This window comes from Tyto alba, unplaced genomic scaffold (genome assembly GCF_018691265.1).
Source record: "Tyto alba isolate M040663 unplaced genomic scaffold, T.alba_DEE_v4.0 Super-Scaffold_40, whole genome shotgun sequence".
NCBI lineage: Eukaryota > Metazoa > Chordata > Aves > Strigiformes > Tytonidae > Tyto > Tyto alba.
The window spans coordinates 49,563,534-49,581,897 of record NW_024881316.1 but is presented as its reverse complement, the minus strand read 5'-3'; the positions used below and the strand labels follow the sequence as shown (position 1 = coordinate 49,581,897).

Sequence of the window (18,364 nt, the reverse complement as noted above, 5' to 3'; positions counted from 1 at the left end):
GTCCCTGCCCTTCCCCGGCCGACGGAGCGGCGTTAAAGACCTCTCACCAAGGTGACAGCTTTGTCCCCGGCCAGAAGAAATCATGGGAAGTTTCTCCCTAAATCCTAGCTGGAAAGATTTCAGATCTCAGATGAAATCCTCCGAACCGGTGACAATCCCAGTCGACCCTGCTCACGCTCCCTGCCGTGGCAGAGATTTCCTTCTTGGCCTTCACCGCTCTTTTTTCCCCTTTTCTACAGTCTCACGGTAGCACCTGGGTAGATGAATTGGTATTTTTAATATACGTGACAGGGCGCGTGCCTGTTTTTCCTTTGCAGTAGCATTTTGTGAATTAAATGATGTTTAGACAACGGTGATGAGGAAAAGTGCCCTGCAAGCAGCAGGCATCAATTTTACAATTTACAGCGGACTAACCAGTCTTTTTCTTTTCCCTGTACCCTTTCCATCAAATCCTAACCCCAGAGCCTGGGGAAGCAGAATATCCTCCTGAAGCCAGGCTCACAGAGAGAATTAAATGCAGCAAATTCAACTGCTACAGCAGAAGTTTGCATGTCTCAACTGTTCCAAATATTGGTCTTCTCGACCAAGCGGAATTTCTTTAAAGCTCAAGTTTGCAAAACAAAGAGAACGGAAGGAAATGGGAGACATCTCTGATAGGGCAGAAATACATTTCCTCAACTCCATCTCCTCTTGCAGGGAGGGAATTTTGGAGGCAGAGGGGGAAGAAGGCCACAGAGGCAGCTGTGAGCATCCAAAACGGATGGTAAGTGGAGATAAAACAGGAGCAGCCAAGTTCTCTTGTGTTGCTCATTGGGAATGTGAAGAGGTTGGAGAACGGGGAGGTGGGAATGAAGGACACGTGGTGGGAGCAGGGTGTGTTTTTGGAGCACCTGGACTTCCACCTGGAATCTGTGCCCACTTTAAGAGGTATTTTATTTCTCCTCCACGTCTAGGAAACGCATGGTGCTGGAGGGCTGCAGCAGCTCAACCCATGCAGTCTTGCTTGGAGAAGGCTCAGATCTCCACGACCTACTCCTGTCCCCAGATGGGTGCGAAAACCCACGGCGTGAGGGATGGAGGCTCGGGGTGGCTGAATATTTCCAAACAGCTTCTTCTTCCACCAAATCTCCAGCTCCCGGCAGAAGGAAATTCACCGAAACGAGAGCCAACCAAAAGGCAAACCAAGAGGCAGCATCTCATCTCTGCCCTTCCTCCCTCGCCCCGCCAGCTCACGGGATGCCCCGTGCGCGATGACAGCTCGGTGAGGAGGGCAGAGATGCTTCCAGCTGGGGCCCACCCAGCAAACCAGGGACATCTTTCACTAGATCAGGTTGCCCAAAGCCTCGTCCAACCTGACCTTGAAGACTTCCAACGATGAGGCATCCAGGACTTTGGACTCCACCGTTCACGCGTGGTGGAGCACTCCCAGGCCCAGGCAGCGCTGCCTCCTCCCCAGCATCACGCTCAAGGGCAGACAGAAGACAATCTGACCTGAAGAAAAGTCTCCTCTTCACCTAGCTGAAGTTCAGCTCATGCCTTGAAGCACACAGGGACGAAGAGCTCTTCCAAAACCTTGCTTATTCTTTTCCTTTCATTATTTTTGTAACCCTTGTAAGTCCGATTAGCTCCTTCCCTAGCCCTTCCCAAATATTTTTTTTTTTGTTCTCGCCCCACGACTAGGTCGCTCCAAGCAAACCTGGGGCATTCCCATAGGACAAATCCGGACAGGAAATAACTCCTTCAAGGCAGAAGGCAAACTGCAGAGCCTGCCCCGCAATTAACGTTGCTCCTAATTGACATTTCGATTCTTAAAATAATCACACATGAGATAAAAAAAAAAAAAAATCTAGCAAGTGCTAGATTTTATTTGAAATGGCAGCTTCCCCTCCCCATGCTGCAGCAAAGCAGCTTGTAACAGAAAACACGTGGAAATGAAACTCTGTCCTTAGCTGCTGAGCAGCGAAGGCTTGTTCACTCCTCAGAAAACGCATTTTAAGACTCTGCAAACCCTCTCCAGCCTCTTTTATTAACTCTTTGGAACCACTCAATACGGTCCAACGTATAATTCTGACACTCTCCAGCTGCCTGGGGAAGGATACTTGGAACTGAAAAGCCATGAAGGAGCCTAAAAAACGCTCGTCTGCTTCCAGCTGCGCAAGAGAGGGGCTTATAAACACATCCAGGCTCGAGTCCTCCAAGCTCTGTGTGCGAACAGAGCACAATTAGCTAGCAGAGCCTCGTTTAATTAATAGGGCTTTCTGCCCTCTCTGAAGGACGGAGTGCCTGGAACCGTCCCTGACGGTCAGCAAAGAGCCTGCCTGCATCCCCGGCCGCCGAGCGAATCCCGCACGCGGATGTCTGGGAGACCAGGCGAGCGAAGGTCTTCCCGTGCCCCGGCGTTTGGCTTCGTTTTGGCTACAAACGAGCGCCCCGACAGGCTCCTGGCTCCGTGAAAGCGGGTTGGGGGGGTGGGGGGGGGGGGGGTCTCCGTGCAGCTCCCGGGGAGGAGGCGCTGCCTTTCGCCGGCGCATCGCGGTGGGTTCCTGGCTCCACGGCGGGCTCGCCGCCCACCCGCAAGCTCCCGTGGGCCTCCCGGAACCAGCCCGTCTTGCCTTGGCTCTTCCTCATCCGGAGGCACGTTCGTCTGGACGGATCTCAAGCGGGAGATGACGGGGGGAGCACGTACCCCCCCAGCGAGCCGATGGCACCAGGAAAGCACGTTATAGGAAGGGATAAGGAGTTCGATCCCCACTCGCCTACAGGACAACCGACAGCGACTCCCAAGCCCACCGAGCCCTTCAACCTCATTAAGAGACTTATTGGTGCAACCTCACGAGCGACTTTTTGCGCGTTTTGTCACTCGAGGCTCTCCGAGCCCTCTGTTCTTCATCCCCTATCTCCAAACGCCGGCAGCCTTATTCGCCGCCGTCAGGGAGCAGGCGATCAGCCCTGCTCTTCATGTCAGCCGCTCTCTTCTCTTTGCTTAAAAAGGATTAAGCAGCCTTATCCGTGTTACCATCTCCCCTGGCTTTCAAAAATAAGAAATCTCTTCTATTCATAGCTGCGCGTAATGAATATTTATACACCCAAATCTCTATTGCAGAGATCTGTCACTGGATTATTCAATTTAATAATACTTTCAGGATAACTAAAAGGCCCGTATAATTGCTAATCTCTGCCAACAAGAAGGCAAGGGATTGAAAATTCCCTGAGACGCGAGCCCTGAATGTGCCCAGAGATGCAGAATTAAGAAGCCTTTTCGCATGGCAACACGCACGTGGTCTTTTCCCTCACTCAAGCCCACCGCCTGCAGCGATGTGCCAGGTTTCTTTTTTAATTTTACACACCTTGGTAACGTTTCACCCTCCCCTTCCCACCGTTGCCTTGAAGATCTGAGCTGCCAAAACGTGAAACGTCTGGACAAAAGGGGATAGCACCGGTGCTGGAGAAGGCGGCGCTAGCGCAGGAGGTTGCAGCGGCCACGGGACATCTCCCCACCTTCCTCCCAGCCCCACCGCCTTGCTGCGGAGGGAGCACGCCGGCAGGTTTGGGGGAAATTGTCCCCAAAACACGACTTTTCGAGAGCGCCCCGTCAGCACGGATGCAGGTGGGTCAACTCACCTGGCCCTGCGTCTCCAGCTTGACGTCCTCGGCGGCAGGAGGTTTGGGGAGCGGCACCGGGGCCGTGTTACAGGGCTCCATCTGCTCCGTCTTCTCCACCTTCACCTTCACGTCATCCAGGCTCAGGGCCGGGGCTGCAGCAAGCTCCTTCTCATCCTTGTCCAGCAGGTAACGTAGGAGCTGGTGATCCTTGACATCTTTTTTCTTCAGCGCGTCCGGCTCCAGTTTGATGTCTGGGGTGCCTGGCAGCTGGCTCTGAGCCGTGGGGGTGGTGGCGGGGTTCGGGGCGTTCTCCTTCTTCTCATGCTCCATGGCCAAGGTTGTAATATCGGAAGGGCTGCCCTCCTGAAGGAGTCTATGCAAAATCTTGTGCCGCTCAGTCAGCGAGCTGTGGGAGGAAGGGCAGGTGCTGCTGGGAGGGTTGCTGGAGGCCAAGGTGCCAGCGGTGCCTGCGCAGGCTAACGAATCTTTGCAGCTCGTGTCCGCGTCGGCGTGTCGAAGCTGCTGCTCCGCCGTGGTGGCCAAGAGCTGGACCAGCTTATGGCTGGTGGCTTGGGAGCACTTGCTGTCCCCTCCCTCCGAGAGCCGGTCGCCGGCGTGCAGCACGCCCGAGTCCAGCGGTTTGCCGTCCCCCGACCCGCCGTCCGACTGGATCATCTCGCTCAGGATGGAGGCGATCTCTTTGCTGTCCTTCGACTCTGCTTTCAGGGGTTGCATGGCGAGGCGGCCGGGCGAGCTCTGGGAGCTGAGCTGTCTCAGCACGGGGGGCGGCGTGGAGTAGCCCACCGGTGTGCTGGGACCTTCGGTCAAGCCCTGCATAGAGTTTAGGGGGGCGTTGGGAAAGGGTCTGGTGCCACCGGTGCCACAGCTGCCCCCACTGCCGCTGTTGGCCATGCCCACGGGGGAGTGCATGGTGGGCATGGTGGGTGAGAAGGGATTGCTGGGCACTCTGGGTCTGGGCACCAGCCCTGGGCTGACCCGATGCCTCGGAGACATGAACTGCGGTGGGGTAATCCCTGGACTGTTCATGGGGGAGCTATTGAGGTTCAAAGTGTGGTTACTGTTCTGGGGACCGGCTTGTCCCTGGCTTAAGGCAACGTTGGCTCCTATCTGGTTCCCGGGTGAGCATCCAAAGCTGGGTTGGCTGGTGCTGGAGTTGCTGTTGTGGAGGCCGGCGCCCGGCTGCTGGTTCACGTTGGTGGCCAACATGCTGCCGTTGGAGGGAGGGATGGAGGGTGGCAGGGCCATGCCTTGCCCCGGGGAGATGCTGGGGTTCAGTGAGGGGCTGACCCGGGGAAGGGACATCGCAGGGTTAGTGTTCTCCTGGGGTGAGAGCATACCGTGATCCCTGTGGGAGACGAAAAAAGAGAGGAAAAGTCACAAGAGGCTTTGCCCAAACCTTTCGTGTTGCTCAGGCAGCTCCTGCCCCGCCGACCACGCTGCAGAGCTCTGAAGCCTGGGGAGCAGCAGCTCGCAAGCTCTGGTGGTCTCAGCCGTCCTCGCTCCTACCAGAGCTCCTGGATCCATTTCAGTAGCACGGATGGAGCGCAGCAGCGTTAGCATCTCTCCAGAAATGTGACGTTGCTCGGGATAGCAGCCGCTCACCGGCTAAACCCCGAAGGCAACACCTTCCCTGGGTCTTACCTTGCCACACGGCTGGAGGAGGACCGTGCTCCAACAGCATTCCCTTCCGCCCCAGCCCCCTCGCCTTTTCCCAGCACGGCCCAGGCCCACAGCCTCACCTCTCCCTGTTCTGCCAGTTTGTCAGAGCCTCTCCCTCCCCAAATATTTTAAGTTCTCCAGGGCAAGGCAGAAATGTGAAGCACGTCTATAAACCTCCACCTGAACTCCTGGGGCCACCTCTTCGCAAAACAAGAATAATCAAGAGCAACAGAGCTGCCAGCACGCTGGTTTTCAGCCTCAGATTCCCCCACGGGGCTCACGTCTCCTAACAAGGATCACAAACCACCAGTGCATCCTCCTTCCACTGTAGGGAACAGGCACTCTGGTTCCTGGATCACCCACCCAGGGGCTGGCACAGCTCGGTAGTGGCGGGGTGGGGACGTACCTGTCGATGATGTGGATGCCCATGATGAAGGGCTGCATCTCCGGGCTGGAGGGGTAGCAGAGCTTACACTTGGTGTGGGCACTAAGCACCGTCCCGTCGCTCAGGGTGAATCGGTACGAGGGGCTGAAGGCCGTGCCGCGCGTCATCACTGAAGGAGACAAGGAGAAACACATCAACCCCCTTTAGAAACTCGAAACGGAACCCTACGAGGATGGAGGGAGCAGAGGAGAGGAACAACCTGCCTGGGACAACCACCTTCCCGGCACAAAAAACCATACACTTCGTGTTGGCCCAGAAAATAAGAGGGGTACGAATAACCGTGCTGGCACTGAAATCCTCCCAGCTGCTTCTCCAGCTCCAAACCCGTGTCCTGCTTTGGGTAAATCTAAATCCATCTAAATCCATCCTTGCGTGCTCAGAGCTTCCCAAGGGGCCATCGCTCAATCACCAGCCGTACAACGGCCGTGCTGATGAAGCCCGGCCAGGCTAGGAAGGTGCAGCAGGACGCCGCTGCTGCTGCAACCCTGGCAGAGTTACAGCTCTCCGGAGGCTGAGCGACCTCCTGCTCCTACGTCCCTGCCTTCCCCCCATCCCCGTTGTGAGCATCCTTGCCGACACAGCAAAGACGCTCACAGAAGAGCTGACAGAGCAAAGATGCTCACGAAAGAGCTTCCACTTTTTCTGCTTAGACTCTGGGGACGGTGTTTGTGGACGGCACGGGGGAAAAAAAAAAAAAAAAAAAAAAAAAAATTAAAACAATCGCATTTAGCTCCTATTTGTCTCAATTCTGTATTTCCTGAAAGGTGAGAGGGAACCTCCCAGCTGGAGGAGCTCCAGCGTTACTCAGCCCTTTCCCCTCTCTCTTTAGCACTTTGTGATTATTACTGCAGCGTTTATTTTTCCAGAAAGCATTTATCCAGCAAGGAGGACTGTGCCCTGGCTTCTCCTTGCAGCTCCCACTGCTCGGCAGGAGAGCGCGCCAGTGAGGAAGAGGAGCCTGTTACCTTCTTGAAAGAGCTGCTTGGCGTAAGATGGCTCTCTGCCCTGCGGCTGGAAGAAAGCGTAGATGCATTTCCGCACCAAATCCTCCCAGCCCGTCCTGCCGGCGGCTCGCAGGGAACTGGTGTCGATGGAGATGATTTTACCTGGGCGGAGAGAGAGAAGCCCCTCAGCACAAATTGGTCCCGAAATGTGAGGAGTGAAGTCGCGTCCTGTTTGCGTCAGGCAGCGAGGGGCTGGAGCACGCGAGGAGGTTCTCCAGGAGGAGGTGGAGGCTCAAGGAGTTTGTTCGGCAGCAGGCGCCGACCTCTGCGCGCACCTCGGCCAGCCGAGGAGGACATGAAACCCAACACGAAACACCTTTGGGCAAAGGGACCGGGGCTGGGGTCCCCCCCCCCGTTCACACCCTCACCCGGTGGGACACCCTGCCAGCCACCTTGCCCGCACCCAAGGGTCCTCCAAGCAGGACCTGCCACCTGCTTTCTCCCTCAACGTCAAACACCAGGCGGCTTTGCCGACTGTTTTACAGCCACGGGCAGGACGCAACGAGCAGAGAAAACATTCTTTAAGGGTTTTCAGGCTGCAGGGAAGTCCAGGGCGATGAATAAGTACCAGAAAGGTCACCAGAATGGCTAGAAAGCAGTACTTGGCCAAGAGCAAACGCGAATCCGAAACTTGATGGCTGTTTTATTCCCATCAGTCCGCAACCTCAGCAGCTCCCTGTCCCGGTTTCTGCTGGGATAGAGTTAATTTTTCTTCCCAGTAGCCGGTACAGCGCCGTGTTTTGGATTCAGTGTGAGGATAATGCTGATAACACACGGATGTTTTAGTTGTTGCTAAGTAGCGCTTATCCTAAGTTCAGGATTTTTCAGTTTTCCCATGCTCTGCCAGCGAGGAGGTGCACAAGGAGCCGGGAGGGAGCGCGGCCAGGAGAGCTGACCTGAGCTAGCCAAAGGGCTATTCCATGCCACAGAGCATCACGCCCAGCAGAGAAACTGGGGGCAGTGGGCCGGGAGGAGCCAACCTCTGCTCAGGCATCGGTCAGCGGGCGGTGAGCGACTGCACTGTGCATCACTTGTCTTTTCTTGGGTTCCACCTCTCTCTCTTTTTGTTACATTCCTTTTCATTACAATTATGACGCTACGCTCATGCGAGGGGGTCCTGCGCTGCACCGCGGGACTCTGACCCCTGGGGACAACAACTCCCCCCGTGCCAGGACTCCCCGGCATCGCCGGGACGTTACCTGTGGTGTCTTGCTTGGTCACAAAAGATTCGGAAGGGGTGACGGCGGCCGGTCGGGGTAATCGTCTCGCGATGCATATCAGACATGACTGGAAATCTGCCAAGGTGGGAAAAAGAGAAGGGACCAAGAACATAAAAATCACCACCACTTACAATTGACAATTTTAATTAAAATACCACCACTGGGCTTGATTGCCGCATCCTGCCCTGAAAGTGTTTACTCCAAGCGAGCCTCGGGCCCTTCAAAGCAAACAGGCTCTGTCTAAACTCCATAAAATTTGCTGGAAAAGAGGTTTCCAGTGCTTGGAGAAATTAGTTGTAAAGGCTTCTCGGATCTGGCAGTATCGTACAATAAAAGTCAGCGCTAAAAGCCAGCAACTGTCGGCTTCAGGCAAAGCATTTGGTCATAAAATACCGTAATTTATTCCTTCCAGTCATGATCTCCTGTGTAAACCGCAATGGATTAATCCAGCTAATGCACTGGAAAAATAATAGCTGGGACACCGAAAGGAGAGTTAGGGCACTTGCAGGAAAGCAACGGCCCCCACAGCGCCGAGGGAACCCTGCCTGTCCCGCGTCCCTGGGCGGAGATCTGCCTGCAGGCAGCTGATTCAGCCCCAAAATGGGCAGGCAGCACCGCGGTCTGGCAGCGGCGAAGGCACAAGGTGGGGTGTCGGGCAGCTGCCTAACTTGCTGGGAAGGTGCTGCAGCCAGACGGCTTTGGTGGGTAATAAAATATTGCTCCTTCCTTAAGGAACATCGACTGCAAGCGACGCTGGAGACACCTCTGGGGGGCCAGGGAAGCTGGGATGGCTGGAGGCCATCAGCTCGGAGGGGAAGGGGGAGTGAGAAGTCACAGAGAACTTCAGGCATCTCCCCCGCTGTCTCCTCTGTGCTGCTCGTCGGGCCAGGAGTAGCCAGCCCTGCGGGGTGGTGGTTGGTTCCATCCCTCCTGCCTGCGCTGCTGGCCCCATCCCACTCCTCCTCCCCACCCCGAGCGCAGGCTCGGAAGCAGAGGCTGCTCTCCCTTACCTTCCCCTTCCTCCTTGAAGGACTTGGGCTGGGAGACGGTGAAGCACTGCATCACCTCGTAGCGCTGACGAGCCTCCTGGTTCTCCGCGCCCGGCTCGTCGGGCGGCCGGATCAGCATCCTGCAGCTGAAGGTATGGCTGTTGCGCCTGGTCGCTTCTTGAGGCCAAGGAACTCCATTTACTGGGGGGGGTGGTGGAGAAAGGAGGAGAAGAGGGGTTGTTAGGAGGCCGCGCCGTGTACATGCTCCCCGTGTAACCCTTGGATAAGGGGACAGAAGGAAAAGCGCCGGCCTGGGGGAAGCAAGCGGCTCGCTGCCCAGGTCAGGGGCGAGCCGAGAGCAGAGCTGGGGGCAGAGCTCTCCCCACCAGCCCCCGGGGTTCCTTCAGGCCTGTTGAAAACCCCACGCCCCAACCCACCCTCCAAGCTGGGCCCTAAGAGCACCTCTGACCCCCAAATGAGATCAGCACGTCATCGTGAGAGCCGTCACGCTGACGTTTATGAGTTGCTCCTTATATCGCTGGGAGGTGCCATCACCTCCGTCTTACAGGTGGGGGAACGGAGGCCGGGGGGCTCTGAGTCACTTCCAGAGCTTGGGAAGGCTCCTGCCTCTTGCCATTGTACTTGAAATCCCTCCGAAGTGACGCTCACGGGACTTCTCCAGCAAGCCCAGCCGAGCATCTCCACGGAAATGATTTTTTTTCTTTGCTTCCTCCTCATTTCTGGAGTAAGTCAGCAGTGAGATCTTCTGGTACTGCAGCAGCAAAACCCTTCTCCTTTGATTTTTTTGCTATAACCTGGCTTTTCCCCAAAACCTCTGGGCACCAGTCAGCTGGTTTTTCTAACCCTCTACACCATCTTCATGGATATCCATATGCAACCTAAGGGATTTTGCCACCAGCAGATTATGAAGCTATCATGCAACCTGATCTATGAGAAGAGCTGAGGGACTTGTAACATCCAAGGAAAGACAAAATAGCCAGCCTTAAAGTGGGTAACAACAGGGAAAGATGATGCCTGAACCTCTAGAGGCTCAATCTGATGAGTGCCTATAGATTTAGGTGGTTGAAGACATCACTGAATTTACCCAGAAGGAAGACAAGTGTGAATTTTTTTAAAAAACCCACTATTTTTAAGTCAAGCTTGGTAAAGGCTCAAAGGTGCGAGGGGATGAGGAATCAGTGAGGCCTCACCCGCGTTTGCCACCCAGAGGATGCTCGTCTCCAATCAAGGAATAAAACCTTCTGCTTCACTTGCTTCGACACCCTGCGAGTGCCTTCCCCACGCGACGCCCCTTCCCATCCTCGCCGCTGTTCGTTCGCCCGGCGTAAGGGGACCATCGCGAGCTCACCGCCGGCCCCGCGAGCTCTGCTCACACCCCGAGGTGCAGCACATCCCCGTGCTGGATACTTGGGCTCTGAAATCAGCTGGGGACAAGCCCTCCTCCGGCTGGGAGGAACAGCCTAAATGAACTGGGATAAGCCAACGGGCTCCGTCCCCTCCAAATCACCACCTTGAAATCTTCCTCCTTATTTCCCCTAAAGCTCCTCTGCGTGCCGCCCGCTTTGGGCAGACAAGTCAGTTCTTCCCACCCACGAGCCAAAGGCAAAGGCTGAAGTTTTCTTAGTGGAGAAAAGACAAGGGAAGGTGACTTGAATATTGTCATCCACCAGCTATTTATTCAAAAATCTAATATTGATTTTTCACGGGTAGGGATTTATTTCACTAGGCAAAGATTTATGGATCATTACCTGCTTTGGGTATAACTCTAAATTTCACAGTAAACGATATAAAAAATATATACTTAAAAATAATACATAAAAATATAATACATAATACATAAAAAATAATACATAAAAAACAACATAAGGCCAGCTTCACTGAAGACGCAACAGCACTTTTGACAGCGCTCTCCAAACACCAGCTGATAAAATAAAAAAAAAAACCACTTCAAGGGGTTTCTTACCTAGAGACTTTGGCAACAAGTTCTTGACGAACTCGGCGTGATCCCCCACGTGCAGGATGCTGTAGACACTGGTGTTCATGAGCTCCTCCTGGTTATAACCCAGGTAGCTGGTCACGTTCTCGGAGACAAAGACGATCCTCCCTTCGCGGTTTACGACGAAGAAGAAGCCATCCAACGCCTGCAAAGGGAATAAATCTGGGCAGCGTGTGGGCAGAGGGTCCCGGAGATGCTCCTTGACCACGGGCAACCATCCTCTGCCTCTCACACCTTGGCTTCATCCCCACTCTACGTTATATAACAGCACATCTGCTTAAACACATATTCAGGTCTGCAACCTCCTCGGCTAAGGACGGCCCTGCCGCTGAGGATGGTGCCAGCGGAGGAGAAACAATCCTCTTCCAAGGGCCAGAGCAGTCAGAAAGGCTCTAATTTGGCAAGCCACTGAAATTAAGCATATGCCTGATTTGCTTAATTACAGCCCGAGAATGACAGAGCCTTTGCATCGTGCAGAATAACAGGCTTTTTCATGCATTTAGGATGCAAGTGGCAAATTCAGCCCTGCAATCAAACGGAGGAGGACGAGCGCAACCCAGACTCAATCATACAACATGGGGAGGTCTTCTGCTTATTTTAACGAGGACACCATCAAGGTTTTTAATTCATTGCTGCGGTGCTGGGGAGGTAATGCTTGCTGATGCTACAAAATAAGCTCAGAGCTGCAGAGCCCGGTGCTTGTGCGAGGAGCCCTTGAGAAGGCTGACTGCTGATTTATGCTCTTGCAAGCGTGCACCACCTAAAATGTTTCATCCAGGCAGGATTTGGTTTTCCTGGAGTCTAATTTCTACATATCTTGCTCATCAACAGCAAGCTCTGGTGGACCGTGATCCTGCAACTAGATCTGGCCATATCCCGGAGTGGGAGGTGGTGCAGGGACAGGAGAAACTTGTGATGGCCAAAAATTGGTAGCGGCAGTATCGCCCTCTCCTCCCTGTCCTCCCACTTGCTGGTGCCAGCAGAAAGTTCCTCTGATGGAGAGCACCCAGGCTTTATTAAAAGCAGTTTCCAAAAATCAGGTTTTTCTATAGAGCAACATTAAGTGCAAGAAACAGGAAGCATTTAAAAAAGAAAGAAAGAAAGAAAGAAAAAAAAAAAAGTAGAAGAAAGAAATCTTTTGTCAAAATGGTTCTGGCAGATTGGCTGCAATTTTCCTTATTCCCAGCTGTTGCCAAGACAACCAGCCTTTGCACTTCGGGCGCCCAAAAAAAAGACCCAGGCTGGATGGTAAACCCCCACGTGCACCCTTCTCCCCAGGTGATGCTGGTTTGGGGGGGGCCGGGTCAGCAGGGAAGGGGCAGGGAAGCTCCGAGGTGGCAGCCGGTGGGGACCCTGCTTGCACACCTCCCCTATAGCCCCCATTCCTCCTGCAGCAACACTGAGCATTTATCCACGGTTTAAATATGAAATTACTTTATCAGCACAATTGCTTACGGCAGTCAAGCTCAAACAACAGGTGAAGAGGCAAAAAACCTTCCTAAAAATGAACGAGATGCTTTTTAATAAGCCTTTTTTATCTCTGCCTTTTCAGGTTTGAAAACCCCACCGGAGCCCAGGGCACCCAGAAGAAGCTGGAAGTCATTTGGGGAATGTTTTTAGGCATGGGAGGCTGCGGATTGCTTGGGGACCAGCAAAACCACTAATTGCTCCTCACAGTCAATCCACATGGAAAACAAACTCAGCATGGGAAGGGCTTGGCATCCTCAAAGTGCTTCAAGCAGTCACGGATGTCCCATAGCACGGGCACAGGTCAGAGTCAGCATCTTCACACCCGAGGAGACCAATTAGGAAATTATTCCTCAGCCTGTGTAGATAATAACCGTAATCTAAACATGGATTTTAAATCAAATAATACAGGGCAGGTTGTTTACAAAGCAGCATTGACTGAGCAGTAAGGCACTCTGGCGTTCCTTACCACAGAAAGGATGCATCGATACCTGACCCGAGCACGTGGGGTAATTTTTAGCCATGAGCTAGCTGCTTAAATTAATTTCATTTTCCTTCTGATGAGCTCAGGTTTCCCAGGGCCACTGCTGTTACCCATGTGCTGCCAGCCCTGCTCTGCCCCCAGCCACCCTGCTCCCCATCACCCAAGGTACCGGGTACCTCTGGGGCTCCTGGCCACAGTGAGCCACGGATCCCCACGTGTGGACATGGACACGAGGGGATGGACCCCGGCTGGACGATGCTCTGGTGAGCCAGCCAGCCCCACGTTCATCATTTAAGCGCTGTACCCAAGCCGGCACTGTGAAATACGTGGATTTACTGGGGATACGGCTGCTGCTCTCTCTCATGGTTTTGTTGGCTCTGCCACTGCTCTCGTAGGATGCCTCCTCCCAGTATAACCCAAATACTGGAGTTCTGCTGAGGATCTGCCACCTTCTCCCGTGTCACTTTATATTCCCATGCCTGTTTTCTAGCACCCAACGCATCCCTTAAAACCCACATGCATTTCCCAGCCTGATTTCTAAGCACCTTCTGCATTTTTGCCTCTGTTAGACCAAGCACCTCTGTAGCCAAGCTGCCAACTCCCCATTAACTCCACCCATGTGCTTCCAGCACCTGATTTCCATCCTTTCCACAAATCAGACCCTTCCTTTGATGTCAATCCCCTTCCCATCCCTCTTGCATTAACTCCTCCATCTTCAGAGTCACCTCCTGCAGAGTTCTACTATTTTTGACACCTTCATTCCAGGGCTCAGAGGAGACCAGTGTGATATGGGGAGGGATTAAGCAGGTCTTGAAAAGCACACGTTGCAGCGCAGGAGAACTCCCCATGACCCCCGAACTTCTTTTGCAGATGCAGAAGAGGCCAAAAACGTGATGTGGGGCCGGGGGGAGTCTCTCTCCCCAGGAAATCTGAAAACCCAGGCTGGCTCTCTGTCTCAAAAATGATGCCACATTTCACCTCTCAGCTATTGGGCTCCCAACAGGAACCACAGAGTAAATTGCTGGACTGTGTCATGTCAGCAATTATGCTCTTACGGTTAATTAAATGAATCAGATGAGGATGTTGCTTCCTTTTGGTCTCTGAATGTGTAATTTTATCAGGCGGTTTTAATGCAAGGAGGCGGCTGTAGGATGGTGCTAGAAACCCCCAGCCCCAACCCCAACCATGCCCTGGGAAATTACCAGCTGAACAATTTAGGGTTTGAAGTTTATATCTGGGGCCTCTGATACAATATAGTAACCCTCATATAATAACTTTCTCCATACAAGATGGTCCCGTCAGGTCCAAATCAGACCTTGCTCCTGAGATACGATTATTTCTGATTTACTGATACCAACCACAACACAGAGGACCCTCCACACCCTCCCCATTCCCCAGAGGACGGAAGGATTCAAATCTGTTGAAAACCATCCATCGACATTACCTAACTCACCTCCGAATGAGGATGGGGGCTCAGTTTAGAAGAAACTTAGAAGAAACTCAATATTTTAAGGCTGACATTAAGAAGCTATCCAGAACAGCTTCGACTTAAACAAGCCCAAGCTCCATCAAGCTCGGTTAAGACACTTTCCAAACCACCTGCTGAAGACTAAAATCAGTTTACCCACAACTTAGGCCAGGGATGTGGTTGGGTTTAGAGCATCCCAACTACATCCCCGTTGCCTTTCTCCTCTGTATTTCACTTTTTTTGGTGCATTGCTTTGCTCGGGGCAGTGGCGGGTGCCTGGCAGGACCGGCAACAACATTGGAGCACCTACCTCCAGAAGAAGAGGCCCCAGAGACTCCTTCTCAATCACCCCTTGGCTGCTGGATGAGATGTCGGACTTCTGGACTTCATCATCAGCCGTCTTCTCTGTAGCAAGGGAAAAGGGACCTTTCAGCCAAGAGAACTGCCATTTTGCTACTGAATAATAAACAAGATATTGATTGCTTGTCATACAGGCAATGAATGACGTGCGCCAAAAATCTCCAAAATTTTCATTTCATCCCTCAGTCCCGTGAAGATATAATGTAATTTCTAATTATTTATTAATTATTATAAAATAAAGGTACTAATTAGATCACAGTCTACCACTAGCAGGAAGGAAAAACCCATCTTAAGCAGAAGCCTGCAGAAAGAGGCATCCAGAATCAACATTTTGAAAAGGAAACGGTATATCCAGTTTAGCGCAAGCTAGAGTATTTGATCTGGAACTTTTCAGACAACACTTTAAGAAATAACTGCCGGGAGGAATTAATGGAGAATGGGCTGTGCCAAAGGAAACCTGTCGGAGAAAAAAAAAAAACAGCAGCTTGTACCACTGATGTGCAGGGAGCATCCCGGGTAGCAGTTAGCTGGGAGTCAGCGGGGCCGGGAGGAGAGCATCCGGCACGGAGCGGGTCCTGCTGCTGGAGGGGCCCAGCCCCAGCCCTCTCAGAAACTCTCATGCTGTAGTGCTGAATAATCCCTTTGGGAAAAAACCCACCCCCCAAAAAAAACCCCGGCGAGGAGGCCCTGTTATTTATCTCGCACTCCCCCAAAAGGTGCTAGCCACGCCGCGCGGCTCCTCCGAGGAATTCAGGATGAATCCAGCAGTGAAAGGCGGGTGGCAAGTGGGATGTGATAAAGCCAGTGATCACGGGCAAGTGAGCCACGGTGCCGCCGGCGTTTTCAGGGCTGTTTCGTTTCGTTCCTCCCCATCCACGACCTGGAGAGTCTCTTAGCCTCTCTGGAGGCGAAGGAGGGGGAGAGCGGCATCCCTGACACTGCAGGACACAGCTGAGAATAAACCCTGATGGCTGGGAGTGCCCGGGGAGGCTGGCAGCTGGGCACATCTGGGGCTATGGATATATTTGCAAAGAGGAGATTAGTTACTGTTTAATCACATGGTTTGGGTGGAATAAAAGCAGAAAGAGGCAAGTGGGAGCTAAGCCTTGACGGAGAGGATACCTGCTCCGTTGACCGGGGCATCATTTAGCAAAGGAAAAGCAGGGACCTCTCAGATTGCAGGTGCTTTTTGCCTCAGAGATGCTTTGCTCTCAGATGGGAAAACGCAAGGCCCTGGGGACAGCCGGAGGGGCAGGGTATTACCCACTGCATGTCGGTGCCCGCTGGCACTGGCAAAGGAAATCATCAGCCATGCAGGATGCGAAACAGCACCCGAGTCCTGAGGCATCCTCGATCCAAGCTCACATGGGTGGCTTTGGTGCAAGTTTCAATTAAAAATGACAAAGATTCTCTGGGGCTAGCCAAAAAAATGACCTGAAGCTTCACCCTCTAAGAATTTGACACCACGTACAAGGTTTTCCCAGGTACCAGAATCACAAATTCAGCGTAGTGGCTGAAAATTAAGCCGTGCTCTTTCTCTATAACTGTTAATTGTTAGTAGAGAGATGCTGGGGCTGGGATGCAGCCGGTGATTCGTGGACAGTGTGAATGGTCCAGGGGGATGCAGCCCCATCCTTGCAGGCTGCAATTCCCTGCACGGCAGGAGTAACCTCCTGGGGAGGGTGGTGGGATGAGCCCGGCTGGACACCGGGTGCCCCCCAAAGCCACCCTGTCACCCCCCCCCTCAGCTGCACCGGGGAGAGAAAATATCACCGAGGGCTCGTGGGTTGAGGTGAGGACGGGGAGATCACTCAGCAATCACCGTCACGGGGGAAGCAGACTCGACTCGGGGAAATTAATTTAATCGATCGCCAATTAAATCAGAGTAGGGGAACGAGAAATAAAAATGAAATGTTAAAACCCCTTCCCCGCCCCCCCGCTCCTTTCGTCCTGGGGTCTAAATCACTCCTGCTTTCTCTCCCTCCTCCCCCCCAGCAGCACAGGGGGCTGGGGCTTGGGGTCAGCTCTTCACCCCTTGTCTCTGCGGCTCCTTCCTCCTCACGGGGAGGACTCCTCACACTCCTCCCCTGCTCCGGCGTGGGCTCCCCACGGGGTCACAGCCCCCTTGGGGCCACCCCCTGCTCCGGCGTGGGGTCCCCCGTGGGCTGCAGGTGGGGATCTGCTCCCCCACGGCCCTCCCTGGGTGCAGGGCACAGCCTGCCTCCCCACGGTCTTCATCACGGGCCGCAGGGGAATCTGCTTGGGCACCCTCCTCCTTCACCGACCCTGCTGCCTGCAGGGTTGTTGCCCTCACATCTTCTCACTCCTCTCTCCTGGCTGCTGTTGCTCTCCCACACTTTTTATTTCCCTTTCTCACATCCGTTATCCCAGGCATTACCACCATCACTGCTGGGATCCGCCTTGGCCAGCGACAGGTCCATCCTGGACCTGGCTGCGTTGGCTCTCTCAGACATGGAGGGGAAGCTGCTGGCAGCTTCTCCCAGAAGCCACCCCCGTAGTCCCTGGGCTACCAAATAAATGTGTGGTGCTGGGAGCTGGAGGAAGAAAATTCCCTGAACTGGTTTTAAGGGGGATGGCAACAAGTTGTGAACTCTATTGCAAAGCAGGACAAGGGAAAAGGCTCCTCAACCACAGTGCCTTGCGTAAGACCTGGAAACCCTCACGTACATCAATAAATACACGTTTATCAATCAGTATGCATCTGTATCAACACACCAGGCTGATAAAAGAGCTCTGCTCAGCCTCTGTCAGCCCATTCCCAGAGGGCAAAAGATGCTTTCTTGAGATAAATATCCATCGAGCACAGTGGCGTGCGTGCCAAAGGTGCAGGCCAAGAGGTTTCTAGGACTGCTGGAGGTTTACTGCTCGCCTCTCTTGACACTGGTCTTCATTTCCAATCATCGCAGCACTGAGGGATTCTGTCCCCCAACTTGTCTGTTAGCAAAAGTTAAACTGCATTTGCTGTTTTGCAGCACATCAGATGCAAGGTTTATTACTCGGCATCAATCGTGTTTGCAAAAGGTACAGATGTGTCACTCGAAACTCCTCACCCCTGCGTCCTCCCAAGGCTTTATCAGTCTTCAAGTTGACTTTGGGTGTTTCCCTTTCCTGACGTGGTCCCTCCTCCCGCGCATCGCTCCTAACGCAGCCCCAGGAGGCACAAGCCTGGAAGAACATCTGCTCAACACTTGCTCTTGCAGAAGTGGCCGCCAGCTTCCCCCCACCGATTTACCGGGTAATCTCTGCTTCTGCTTTCCCTCTCACCCAGCGGCTCTTTTCTCTTTAGAAAATAAATCAACCGAAAAAGGTCACGTCTTCATCTCTGCTGGCGCAGCCCCAAAACCAACAGGCAACGCACGCCCCGTTTTGAGCACGCACGCACAGGTTTTGGGTGCTCAAGCAACAGTCTGACTTCCATTCTCAAATACCTGAGCCCTGCTTCCTGCTAGGGTGCCCCTTGGGCAGCTCACCTCATCCCCGCGGGCCTCAGTTTCCCCTGTTTTAGGCAGAAACCAGAGTTCATCCCACCTGAACCGCCTCCTCGCAGCGATACCTGCCTCCCGCCCAGCTCTGCTGCATGGTGAAATCATGAAGGAGCAGCACCCT

The 18,364-nt window shown here is 53.5% G+C and overlaps 1 protein-coding gene across 4 annotated transcripts in view; it reads right to left on the bottom strand.

Annotated features, from left to right (window-relative positions):
* NCOA1 (nuclear receptor coactivator 1) overlaps nt 1-18,364 on the bottom strand; it is a 187,631-nt gene that overhangs the window by 22,772 nt on the left and 146,495 nt on the right. For all 4 annotated transcript variants that reach the window (XM_042803666.1, XM_042803667.1, XM_042803664.1 and 1 more), the window contains exons 5-11: nt 14,688-14,782; nt 10,926-11,103; nt 8,963-9,142; nt 7,932-8,027; nt 6,694-6,834; nt 5,690-5,837; nt 3,622-4,969 (exon numbers count right to left, since the gene is read on the bottom strand). In XM_042803666.1, coding sequence (XP_042659600.1) covers nt 3,622-4,969; nt 5,690-5,837; nt 6,694-6,834; nt 7,932-8,027; nt 8,963-9,142; nt 10,926-11,103; nt 14,688-14,782 — 2,186 coding nt within the window. The remainder of the gene's footprint in view (nt 1-3,621; nt 4,970-5,689; nt 5,838-6,693; nt 6,835-7,931; nt 8,028-8,962; nt 9,143-10,925; nt 11,104-14,687; nt 14,783-18,364) is intronic.